The sequence below is a fragment of the Diaphorina citri genome, unplaced genomic scaffold (assembly GCF_000475195.1).
Source record: "Diaphorina citri unplaced genomic scaffold, Diaci psyllid genome assembly version 1.1 scaffold2169, whole genome shotgun sequence".
NCBI classification, from domain to species: domain Eukaryota; kingdom Metazoa; phylum Arthropoda; class Insecta; order Hemiptera; family Psyllidae; genus Diaphorina; species Diaphorina citri.
In genome coordinates, this window is record NW_007379594.1 from 29,542 (window position 1) to 41,391 (window position 11,850).

Consider the following 11,850-nt stretch of genomic DNA (forward strand, 5'->3'; position numbering starts at 1 on the left):
CAAGTACGATTTTGTTTGCCCATTTGTTACATGATGATTTGTTACATAATATGAAAGCGCAGCGCCCATTTGTTACATAATATGAAAGCGCAGAACGTAGGTCTGAAAGAGTCACGGGTCAAAAAAAAAGTAGAACACTATGCGTTAGGAAAAAAAATAGGAAAGGAAACAACTAAAATTGGGCGTTTGTTTTGTTCTGCTTTTAGGGCGAAGGAAAAGACCTACCACAACGGAATACTAAACTCTTTCAGTATACGCTCCCGTGCCTCCTTTGCTCCATCTAGCCCCAGCCTACGCCCCGCCTGCTACTGATGAAGTTCACTGCGCCCCTAACCAGCAATACATCCTCCCCCACAGCGTCTATTGTGACCGCTTCTTGAACATACTATAAATAAAGTGATAGTTACCGTAATGAAAGACATGATGGCCATACTGGTAGCACACACTGGGAAATTGAACTGCTCTAGTAACACACCGCCTATACTGGGCCCAAGCATATCCCTGTACAACAAAACCAACAATATATACGACTTTTATTCTTCTGTTAACACACTTTAATTTAAATTAAAAAAGAAAAAGAATTGGCTCAAAACAGAGTGTACAGAAGAACATGGCGCATAGAGCTTTTTGCTCTCAGTTCTATGTGGTTTGACGTAGCTTCCCTCTATCATCACTTCCGTCTACCTGCTCAATGCGCTATGCGCGCCACTCCACTCTTTTTTCAGCCATAGATATCAGGGCATGGTTACTTTAAAATTAAAGAAAAATAAAAAATGTTTCGGTAATCATAGATTCGTAGTAGCTTAACCCATCCTTTGGTGGGGCTGTTCGCCCCTACACCTAAGCCTCAAGTTGGGCTTTTTGTGTATATGCTTAGGTATAAATAAGGACTTACCCTAAGGAATAGGCACAGGACCAGAGGGACCGCTTCTATTCGTGTGACAATGGGACCCCCGTTATGTACCAGTGTGAAGACGGCTATGCTTTCCATCCGGAAAAGCAGGAGTGCAAACTACTCCACCTGGTCAAGTGTGGGAGCAGAACTAAATTACGTGAGTATGACGGTCCATAGGGTCAGATGGATTGGGGAAGAAAATCTTGAGCGAACCCTTAAGAATGTCGATGGTTGGGTGATTGTTGGCCTTACGATATAACGTACGATGTGTCGTAAAGCCAACAGTTATCCAACCAAAAATGTTGTTAGGGAAGGAACTCAAGTTTTAACGCGACGATTTTGTTTGCCCATTTGTTACATGATGATGGATGATAAACAGTAATAAAATCCCTCTTTTAATGTTGAAAGTTAAAAACACTTGGAAACTGATAACAGCTAATATGAAAGCGCAGAACGTAGGTCTGAAAGAGTCACGGGTCAAAAAAAAAAAGTAGAACACTATGCGTTAGGAAAAATAGGAAAGGAAACAACTAAAATTGGGCGTTTGTTTTGTTCTGCTTTTAGGGCGAAGGAAAAGACCTACCACAACGGAATACTATCCGCAATATTGGTGACTGTGACTCTTTTCTTAGCAATGAAAAAATAGGTATGAACAATTTTAAATAATTAACTAAATAGAAATAGCAATAAAATTGACTATAATTTGTACAAATATAGGATTCAAAAACAGTGGGACGTTAATGGTTGAACAAAAGCAAACAAATTTAAAAGTTAAGATGCATATAATTCGATAGAAAGATCCTACTAAAGCTTTCGAAACAGTCAAGTTTTAAAAACTTGAAGAATAACTCCCCTAATTGGCGTCTATGTTTACAGAAACACCCCAGGGCAAAGGTCTATGTCAAAGGCTGAACGGTCTGTATGCTGACCGGGTCAACGGCTGTGAGAAATATGTCAACTGCGGGAATGGAACGGCGTACCCCACGGCTTGTCCTGGGGGCCTCGTGTTTGATGACTATCACAAGTACTGCAAGGAACCTACAGATCAAGACGTGGCAATGTGTAACAAGAAACCTCTGGTGCTCCAATGTGCTGACGATCCTAATCCAGGCTTCCAGGACACTATATGCTCCACATTCAAATGCCCTATTACCAACAAGTTCCCATTTGGCGATCATGCCAGATACCCCACGGCAATGTGTAACAAGAAACCTCTGGTGCTCCAATGTGCTGACGATCCAAATCCAGGCTTCCAGGACACTATATGCTCCACATTCAAATGCCCTATTACCAACAAGTTCCCATTTGGCGATCATGCCAGATACCCCAACCCAGTCGACTGTAAATCCTTCATCATTTGTCTACGCGATGGTACTGCCAAGGTTCATGGTTGTCCGGATGATATGTTGTTCAGTAATATTCGTTATGTGTGTGTTAACGCGACGCAAGCAGGGAATGAGTGTTATGATTCCACAATCAGAACTTAGCTCAGGATCCTGGGAAGGGATATTGTTACCTTAATAGATTACTTGATATGTATGTAACTAACTAAAAATAAATATAAAACATACCTATATTTTTCATTTTATCAGCAGTCTTTTAATCGTTTTCATGGACACAATGTGATGTTATTTGGCACTACCTTAGAACATTGCTGGTATCAGGGAAGCCAGGAAAAACTACAATGGCGTAGTTACTTAGCACTTTAAAGCTACATATGTACCTAATAATTCAGACAGTTAAAAAGGCACTAAAATTTTCTGACATTATATTGTATCCAGATTTCTTTGCTGAAAAGAGGCGTTGAATCAGGTTTGTTGAAGGATAAAGGAAGACTTGCAGGACAAGAAAATGTCAATGTTATTGATTCTCAAACAACATAACATGTCAGTATATTATCTGAATGATTGGGGCCTCTGGGAAGGGATATTGTTACCTTAATAGATTACTTGGTATGTATGTAACTAGCTAAAAATAAATATAAAACATATATTTTTTCATTTTATCAGCAGTCTTTTAATCGTTTTCATGGACACCATGTGATGTTATTTGGCACTACCTTAGAACATTGCTGGTATCAGGGAAGCCAGGAAAAGCTACAATGGCGTAGTTACTTAGCACTTTAAAGCTACACATGTACCTAATAATTCAGACAGGTTAAAAAGGCACTAAAATTTTCTGACATTAAATCATGTACCTAATAATTCAGACAGGTTAAAAAGGCACTAAAATTTTCTGACATTAAATTGTATCCAGATTTCTTTGCTGAAAAGAGGCGTTGAATCAGGTTTGTTGAAGGATGAAGGACAAGAAAACTTGCAGGACAAGAAAATGTCAATGTTGTTGATTCTCAAACAACATAACATGTCAGTATATTATCTGAATGATTGGGGCCGGCCCAACCTTAATGAACTTTATAAGCTCAAGCTAACAAAACTTTGGTAAGCTCTAGTGATCCTAAGAAGGTAACCGCAAAAATGAAAAGATTTCAACAAAAAAATCTGGAAGGTAAATAAATTTGAATTTCTAAGAAAATGTGTACCTACTACTACTAATGATAATAAAGCTTAAATAGTAATATCTATGTACAAAAATTTACAATACAAATATACCAACTTGAGCACCGCCTACAAACTTAAGGCAGGGTTATGGCAGGTTTGGTGCAATTGAGCGACCGTATACACTGAACATTAGAACATACGTAATGTAAGAAATACTAGAGGCAAATATAAAATCTTAAACACTTGGTGAAATATAGAGCCGAGGAAAAAACACTTGAGTGTTTTCTTATGGCTATCAATTTGACCTCGACTAGTCCTTTTACTTTAAAAGTTATACTGTTATGAAAGGAAGAGCTATGCATAAACCAACAACACACAAAATGAATAATGTAATGGAAAGTAACAAAGTATTATAGGGTAAGAAAAGTAATAATACAAAATTCTGTACAAAGAATAATATTAAATGTTTTAAGCTATCAATTTGACCTCGAATAGTCCTTTACTTTAAAAGTTATACTGTTATGAAAGGAAGAGCTATGCATAAACCAACACCACACAAAATAAATAATGTAATGGAAAGTAACAAAGTATTATAGGGTAAGAAAAGTAATAATACAAAATTCTGTACAAAGAATAATATTAAATGTTTTAAATTAAAATTCTTTTAGGTACTTTTTTTTCATGATTTACTGATTTGGGTATGCAGCAAGGTAAAAGGAGAAAAACAACCACCTCTCAACGGCCATTCGTTGAAAAGATTTTGATCTAATGAGGTTCAAAAGATTTTGATCGATTCATTAGAATTATATTAATTATTATCAATGTAGGTGGTATAACATATTCTGCGATTTTCACCAAGTGTTTAATTTTAGCGCAATTAAAAATAATACATAAAAGGGCCGGGTTTACTAATCAGAGAGTAAAGCCTGTTACATAGGCGACGATTCTTTAAAATTTCTGTGCTTTGAGTAAAAGGAAATAGCGATTTATCGTTTGATCTGATCGTAAAAATCGTAGCATATGTACCAGGCTTTGAGGTTAACTTTTGTAAACCTAAGGTCAGGGGCCACAAAGTGAGTTTATACACAGTTTGTGGCCCCGGGGGTAAGTCAAGTGAAAATCCCAGTCTTCCTTCTCTGTTCGCTATTCGCTCTAGGGAAGATATGACCTTAGCAGTTACTTACAGTTCCCTCTATAAAAGCTCAGAGGAGTACGGAATTATTCATGGAATACCCATGTCTCCCAACTTGGTCTTTCTACAGATCGCAGCGCTTATCGTTTGATCTGATCGTAAAAATCGTAGCATATGTACCAGGCTTTGAGGTAGACTTTTGTAAACCTAAGGTCAGGGGCCACAAAGTGAGTTTATACACAGCTTGTGGCCCCGGGGGTAAGTCAAGTGAAAATCCCAGTCTTCCTTCTCTGTTCGCTATTCGCTTTAGGGAAGATATGACCTTAGCAGTTACTTGCAGTTCCCTCTATAAAAGCTCAGAGGATACTTTTGTAAACCTAAGGTCCAGGGCCATAAAGTGAGTTTATACACAGCTTGTGGCCCCGGGGGTAAGTCAAGTGAAAAACCCAGTCTTCCTTCTCTGTTCGCTATTCGCTTTAGGGAAGATATGACCTTAGCAGTTACTTGCAGTTCCCTCTATAAAAGCTCAGAGGAGTACGGAATTATTCATGGAATACCCATGTCTCCCAACTTGGTCTTTCTACAGATCGCAGCGTGCATACCTACGCGATATCTGAGCAAAATTTCAGATCTAACGTCTAAACGAGTGAAATTTGTGCAAATATCACACGCAACGCTCTGTCGCCTGTTCCAACACCAGTAGCCTGTTCCAAGAAAGTATGAAATAATAAAAGTTACAAATGTAAAATTGAACATAATAATAGTAACAATTTACATACGGTAGGGTACTTTTGTTTACAAGATGGCTGCCTTACACTAGTGAATTTCATGAGCATACTTTCCTGGAACGGGCTACAGTTTGAAAGACATAAGGGTAAAGGGCTAAAGTACCCTTTAGACCTTTACCCGTAATAATTTACATACGGTAGGGTACTTTTGTTTACAAGATGGCTGCCTTACACTAGTGATTTTCATGAGCATACTTTCCTGGAACGGGCTACAGTTTGAAAGACAAGGGTAAAGGGTTAAAGTACCCTTTAGCCCTCTACCCTTCGGCTGTCTCAGATTAGTAAGACCCGGCCCGAGTCAAATGGCAATGGGAAAAGGTTTACATAACAGTAATGGCGGAGTCATCCCTTTACCCTTCGGCTGTCTCAGATTAGTAAGACCCGGCCCGAGTCAAATGGCAATGGGAAAAGGTTTACATAACAGTAATGGCGGAGTCATACCTTTACCCTTCGGCTGTCTCAGATTGGTAAGACCCGGCCTGAGTCAAATGGCAATGGGAAAAGGTTTACATAACAGTAATGGCGGAGTCATATTTCTTGTCAAGGGCGCCATACTTCTTGACTCTCGCTTGAGTCAGAGGGCTCAGCGGCTCCAGGAGCTTGTACCGGTTGTACTTCTTTCTGCTGAGAGGCGTCTTGTTCAATCCGAAGTATGCGAGACACACTATGGCCTGGAATACAGATCAATCAGATGGATAATTAATGGCCTGGAATACTAATAAATGGAAAGTAATTAAGAGAATATGGAATATTGGAAATCATAAAATAATCTAAAGTATCTCTTAGTAGCACTGTCAAATTTTGAATTGGCGCGCCGAAGCGGTACACTTCTTAATTATTGTTGGTGAAGACCAGGATTTTTAGTGGACATGACAGACCCACAAAAATTCGAAAATGTTAAAATTGAAGCGTTAATTAAGAGAATATGGAATATTGGAAATCATAAAATAATCTAAAGTAGGCTATGTAATGTATGAATCTCTTAGTAGCACTGTCAAATTTTGAATTGGCGCGCCGAAGAGCTACACTTCTTAATTATTGTTGGTGAAGACCAGGATTTTTAGTGGACATGACAGACCCACAAAAATTCGAAAATGTTAAAATTGAAGCGTCAAGCAAACAGGTACTTGAATGTGGATCCAATACCGTCGAAACGTGTGTGGCGGAAAAAACTTCAGACCCAGGTCTCAAGCTTTCCGACTGTCTGACACACTTAGACCTCAGACGGTCTGAGCGAGAATGGCGGGTATAAGTAATTATGTAATTAAGTATCTCATGAACATACTTTAATTCAAAATGCTCAGAAGCTTGCTTAACTATTTCATGACAATGGCAGACCGCGGTCTGTAAGACCGTCGAAACGTGTGTGGCGGAAAAAGCTTCAGACCCAGGTCTCAGACTGTCTGACACACTTAGACCTCAGACGGTCTGAGCGAGAATGGCGGGTATAAGTAATTATGTAATTAAACTCAGTTTATTCTGTGACTCAGTAGACTTTTGAGGAAGTTCAAAATTTGGCTTTGCTGGATTTTGGATAGATTTTGTGATTCAAAATCCATTACGCGAAACCGCAGTAATCAATGGAATATCCTTGCTACTTAGGTATCGAGTTTAAAACCAGCAATGATCCCATCGAGCAAAACTTGGACGCTAACGTGTATGACATTTAGTAAAAATTACCTTTTTTTCCATTTATTTCGTCATATGTAGAATTGTAGACACCCTGTGAAAATGAGCTGGAGCCAAATTGACTCCACGTGAATATACTTAATGATTATGACTTATGCATGTCTTTAGTCTAGACAAGGAGTAGGCAAAATTGTCAGAATAATCACTGTATTAAAAATAAATGATTGAAACAGTAAAATAAAAATAGATAAAACAATTAGATATCTAAAGATCCACCGTGTAGTATGAGCTGACATCACCATCATTAAATACGTAGCTTATTAAAAATATTTTATTACGTAACAATTATCCTATTTCTTTTTTTTTTCTTTTTTTTTTTTCAAAATTTCCTTCCAAATTCCTCTGAAATTCGGGAAACGAGAGTCCAAGGGAAGACAAAGAATTACTCCGCGGATCAATCAGGGAACGACATTTGTGACAAGTGTGCTTAACACAATTTTAAAATTGCTTGCTGTGTTCTCACATTTTTCCTTTGTTCTTTCGTTCCAGGAGGAATGGTCTTCCCCTCCAAAAGTTGGTACAAATTCTCACTTGGGAATGACATTCATTATTTGGTAAACATGAATTTGCAACCCCCCTAACTGCGTGCAGATAACACTAGACTTACACGTCGAAGGCCGCGGTTTTAAAGCCCGGAAAATGAGAAATTTCTCACCGGCCCATTCTTTACAATTAGTACCCTTTGCCAACGTAGGACTGAGAAGTACCTTTCTGTCAGCAGTTTTAATAAATTCTCTCTCGTCCATTGATTAGAATTTTATAAGTATAAATTGTTTTTTGTTACGATAAGAAGAAAGAAAGAAGAAAAAATATTGAACTTATTTATTACTGTTCATTCTTGGCGTTCAAAAATCGGCCATTTTAACGTTTAACCCTTACCAGCGGCAATTTTAACCCTTACCAGCACGGCTCCCACGTTGTCAGGAAACAGATGAATGACATAGACAAAGCTGGCGGTGGAGAACGCGCTAGCTCCCGGATGCAATAGGCATACCTAAGCTGTAAACTTTACCTAGAGTAGGCTTTAGTGATATTAATCGTGCTTTGAACTTTCAAGCTAAAAGTAGAAAGAAATTCGATAAGTTCGTTCACAAACGGTCCAGTACTGTGAAAAATGTAAGCTGTTTTTATTACTTAGGTACTTACTTATTTGATAGGACTGATAATTCACCTCCACTACGGTAAAGAACCAAAGAATTTCAGCCAGCCTAGCGCGTCTGCATTGTAATCGCTGGTTTGCGGGTTTGATTCCAAGCCGGGGCGGACCCCTGAAAACTCTTTCAGTATACGCTCCCGTGCCTCCTTTGCTCCATCTAGCCCCGGCCTACGCCCCGCCTGCTACTGATGAAGTTCACTGCGCCCCTAACCAGCAATACATCCTCCCCCACAGCGTCTATTGTGACCGCTTCTACCTGGTATTGTCCTGGAAGGAATTGAAGTGGAGTTATAAAATATCGTAAACCACGATTAGATCAATTTTTTAAATACCTACCTTACGTATATTAATTTAAAAACGTGTTATTACTGTTATATATATTAACCTAGGGTCGATCTTTTTTATTACTTTGCTTAACGCCCTACAGGGAAGGCATTTACTTTTACTGCTAAGTATGGGTCCTTGTTAAATACCTAGATTATAACAGTAGGAACACCATATTTTTTATATTTATTTATGTCAAATTAGAGTAATTAGAATTAGTGATTTTCATTTAGGCCTTTCTGGGAACAGGCTACAAGAACAGGGTTTATACGCTTTTCTTAGAATGAAATTCCATGACTTTTCCAGAAAATTTCCATGAGTTTTCCAGAAAATTAGGGAGTGGAGGTACTTAAAAATCAGTAAGATTACCCCTTCGTTTAAATAAAATATGCAATATGCAGAACGTCAAGGAATATGAGGGGGAATGCGCCGCAGGCCGTTTTTGCGGAAAATTTTGTTATTTAATTTGAACATTTTTAAGTTTTGACCGGGTGGCAAATTCCATGACTTTTCCAGGTTATCTATAAATTTTTATTATTTTCCATGACTATTCCATGACTTTTTGGCCGATTTTCAGATTCCATGACTTTTCCAGGTTTTCCTGGTCGCGTATAAACCCTGAAGAAAGAAAATCTCTCGAATCTAATTGTAGAAATGTTGGGCTAGAAAATCAATCGCGTCCTGTTATGAAGAGAAGCATTACGTAACATAAATACTGTTAGAATGAACGTCTACGAGAAAAACATGAAATCCCTAGATTGTCTAAAGAGGACAGATATTGGAATATTTTCTCTAGATCATCAACCCTGCCTTATCATTAGAATTTCCTTAAGTACTACATCTAGTGCCTGAGGACTGTTCTTTATCAGTCTACATTCCTGTTCCCTATAGCTTAGGATCTTGGAATGGATTCATCAGTCGATACTAGTGCCCTGGTAGTGTTGAAAGGTTCAATAAAATGAAGTCTAATATTTTCAAGTATTTTGTTACTGTTTGTTTTATATTTCTTTTCGCTGACTTTACGCAGGCTGAGGAACAAAAGAACGCGGTCGTTCCGCACATATGTAAGTACAGAGGAGTTTGATTTTACAAGGTTTTAGGGAATATCTAGCGTTCATATCTATTAGGTATCATTATAAAATGACAATTATTAATAGGGTAATGTCTTTGAGGGTTGAGGGTGAAAACGAGAGTTGAAAAGATCAAATTCAGCCCATGAAAATTTACGATCTATGTTCTTTAAAATTTTTCATCCTTGTGTCTACAATTAAGATTAGGTTAAAAAGACAAGTTTATCAGAGCACTTCGTTTAGAATATCAGCTTTGATACTTTAAGCAAGATGTTCAATTATGTATTATGTATCCACAGTTATTATTTGCATTATTTTCCAAGAATCAAATTTGATCAAGAAACATTTGCATTGATTTTCATCAAGAACCATATTTAGACTGTTCAGTCGAGATACAGCATCTCTTCTGTTAATACACTTTAATTTAAATTAAAAAAGAAAAAGAATGGGCTCAAAACAGGGTGTACAGAAGGACATGGCGCATAGAGCTTTTTGCTCTCAGTTCTATGTGGTTTGACGTAGCTTTCCTCTATCATCACTTCCGTCTACCTGCTCAATGCTCAATGCGCTATGCGCGCCACTCCACTCTTTTTTCAGCCATAGATATCAGGGCATGGTTACTTTAAAATTAAAAAAAAAAGAAGAAAAAAAATGTTTCGGTAAATCGTAAATTCGTATAAGATTAACCCATCCTTTGGTGGGGCTGTTCGCCTCTACACCTAAGCCTCAAGTTGGGCTTTTTGTGTATATGCTTAGGTATAAATAAGGACTTACCCTAAGGAATAGGCACAGGACCAGAGGCGCGCCACTCCACTCTTTTTTCAGCCATAGATATCAGGGCATAGTTACTTTAAAATTAAAGAAAAAAAAATGTTTCGGTAATCATAGATTCGTATAAGATTAACCCATCCTTTGTTAGGGCTGTTCGCCTCTACACCTAAGCCTCAAGTTGGCCTTTTTGTGTATGTGCTTAGGTATAAATAAGGACTTACCCTAAGGAATAGGCACAGGACCAGAGGCCAGCTACAATACTGTATGTTGCTATACTGTCTTTGAAACCATTATCTCTGCAAATGAAAACAAACAGGGGATCAGATGATGTGTTGCTGTGAATTATAGAGACATCTTATGAATACTGAATTATTAATTTATTACTGATTAGGTGATTAGATATTCGACTGCGGTTATGAGTATTTATTAAGGAGAGTCTTGGTGAATTTCTAAAATAACTTTCGAATATTCATCGGTAACCAACGGGCCTTAGGAAGTATTAATGAACAAATAATTTTCAAATAAACTATAACTAAATAATAATAATAAAAATTAAATAAATAACCAATGGTAACTGGTACTTACATGGCACACTGCAAAAGTCCTTTGAAGGTTGGCATCAGTGTTAAAGAAACCGAAACTCCTATTATACTCAAAGACACTAAGTTCAGCCATAAGACACTGCAATGAGAGGAGGAGAAATCATATATATCAACTTCACATCTAGGAAATTTTCAAGTACATAGGTACGAGATTTATTCGACTTTGGATTTTTCCTCCCTTAAGAGGTTCGAACACATCTAGGAAATTTTCAAGTACATACGAGATTTATTCGACTTTGGATTTTTCCTCCCTTGAGAGGTTCGATAGAAGGAACTGTAACTGCTAAGGTCTTATCGTACCGAAATTGAAGAAAGAAGGAAGACAGGATAGGAGACAGCCAGCTCACATCTAGGAAATTTTCAAGTACATAGGTACGAGATTTATTCGACTTTGGATTTTTCCTCCCTTAAGAGGTTCGATAGAAGGAACTGTAACTGCTAAGGTCTTATCGTACCGAAATTGAAGAAAGAAGGAAGACAGGATAGGAGACAGCCAGCTGTTCCGAGAACGAATATTATCCGTTCAGGATAAAATCCGCCCCGGAATCGAACCCACGACCTAACGCTCACAGACGCGCTACCCTCCAAGCTAACTAGGCTGCAAAAAAAGAAAATCTTTGGATCTTACTTTTCATTGTAAGGCAGGAAACCTGAGGGTCCCAGGAGTAAGAGTCCTACTGTGGTCAATAGAAGACCAGTCACCATCATACTCCAATGGTTGTCTATCTTGTCCGCTATATAACCCCAGAATGGACTGAATATACCGTACAGCGCTGAGAACAGCAGGAACACGAACCCCATCTCTGAACTTGAGAGATTCAACTGAAATCAAACAACAAGCGATGGAAAGTGAAAATCATGTCAAACCACTGAGGATATCATTGAATGTAGTACCTACTCTTCTTTTGAACACATAAACAAG

The 11,850-nt window shown here is 38.1% G+C and overlaps 2 protein-coding genes and 2 long non-coding RNA genes across 5 annotated transcripts in view; 1 reads left to right on the forward strand and 3 right to left on the reverse strand.

Annotated features, from left to right (window-relative positions):
• Positions 1 to 329: 329 nt before the first annotated feature.
• The window catches only part of LOC103518377 (MFS-type transporter SLC18B1-like), a 15,675-nt gene continuing 4,154 nt past the window's right edge, over positions 330 to 11,850 (reverse strand). Inside the window, exons 4-7 of the mRNA XM_026830196.1 lie at positions 11,557 to 11,755; positions 10,912 to 11,007; positions 10,548 to 10,622; positions 330 to 501 (exon numbers count right to left, since the gene is read on the reverse strand). Of these exons, the coding sequence (XP_026685997.1) occupies positions 330 to 501; positions 10,548 to 10,622; positions 10,912 to 11,007; positions 11,557 to 11,755 (542 nt within the window). The remainder of the gene's footprint in view (positions 502 to 10,547; positions 10,623 to 10,911; positions 11,008 to 11,556; positions 11,756 to 11,850) is intronic.
• LOC113471226 lies at positions 1,625 to 4,619 on the reverse strand. The gene is made up of 5 exons (XR_003394003.1): positions 3,883 to 4,619; positions 3,093 to 3,701; positions 2,832 to 3,035; positions 2,108 to 2,411; positions 1,625 to 1,969 (listed from the first exon to the last, which is right to left on the reverse strand). It is a non-coding gene; the product is annotated as an uncharacterized LOC113471226 (long non-coding RNA).
• LOC103518373 (protein obstructor-E-like) lies at positions 1,723 to 2,811 on the forward strand. Of its 2 annotated transcripts, none has more exons than XM_017447790.2 (2): positions 1,723 to 2,078; positions 2,217 to 2,811. In XM_017447790.2, exons 1-2 carry the CDS (start codon positions 1,762 to 1,764, stop codon positions 2,380 to 2,382), a joined length of 483 nt encoding a protein of 160 aa, XP_017303279.1. In that variant the 5' UTR covers positions 1,723 to 1,761; the 3' UTR covers positions 2,383 to 2,811. The 2 variants fall into 2 exon arrangements, with proteins under 2 accessions (XP_017303279.1, XP_026685995.1); XM_026830194.1 differs by having other exon boundaries at positions 1,723 to 2,048; positions 2,187 to 2,811.
• Positions 4,704 to 6,016, reverse strand: LOC103518371. Its single transcript, XR_541845.3, has 3 exons — positions 5,758 to 6,016; positions 4,906 to 5,428; positions 4,704 to 4,735 (listed from the first exon to the last, which is right to left on the reverse strand). It is a non-coding gene; the product is annotated as an uncharacterized LOC103518371 (long non-coding RNA).

What these genes read in the sequence shown, in the direction of transcription:
- LOC103518373 (XM_017447790.2), top strand. Translation starts at nt 1,762, where the DNA reads ATGTTTACAGAAACACCCCAGGGCAAAGGTCTATGTCAAAGGCTGAAC. An exon ending in CCATTTGGCGATCATGCCAG is followed by an intron (nt 2,079 to 2,216) that starts ATACCCCACGGC and finishes CGATCATGCCAG; the next exon opens with ATACCCCAACCCAGTCGACT.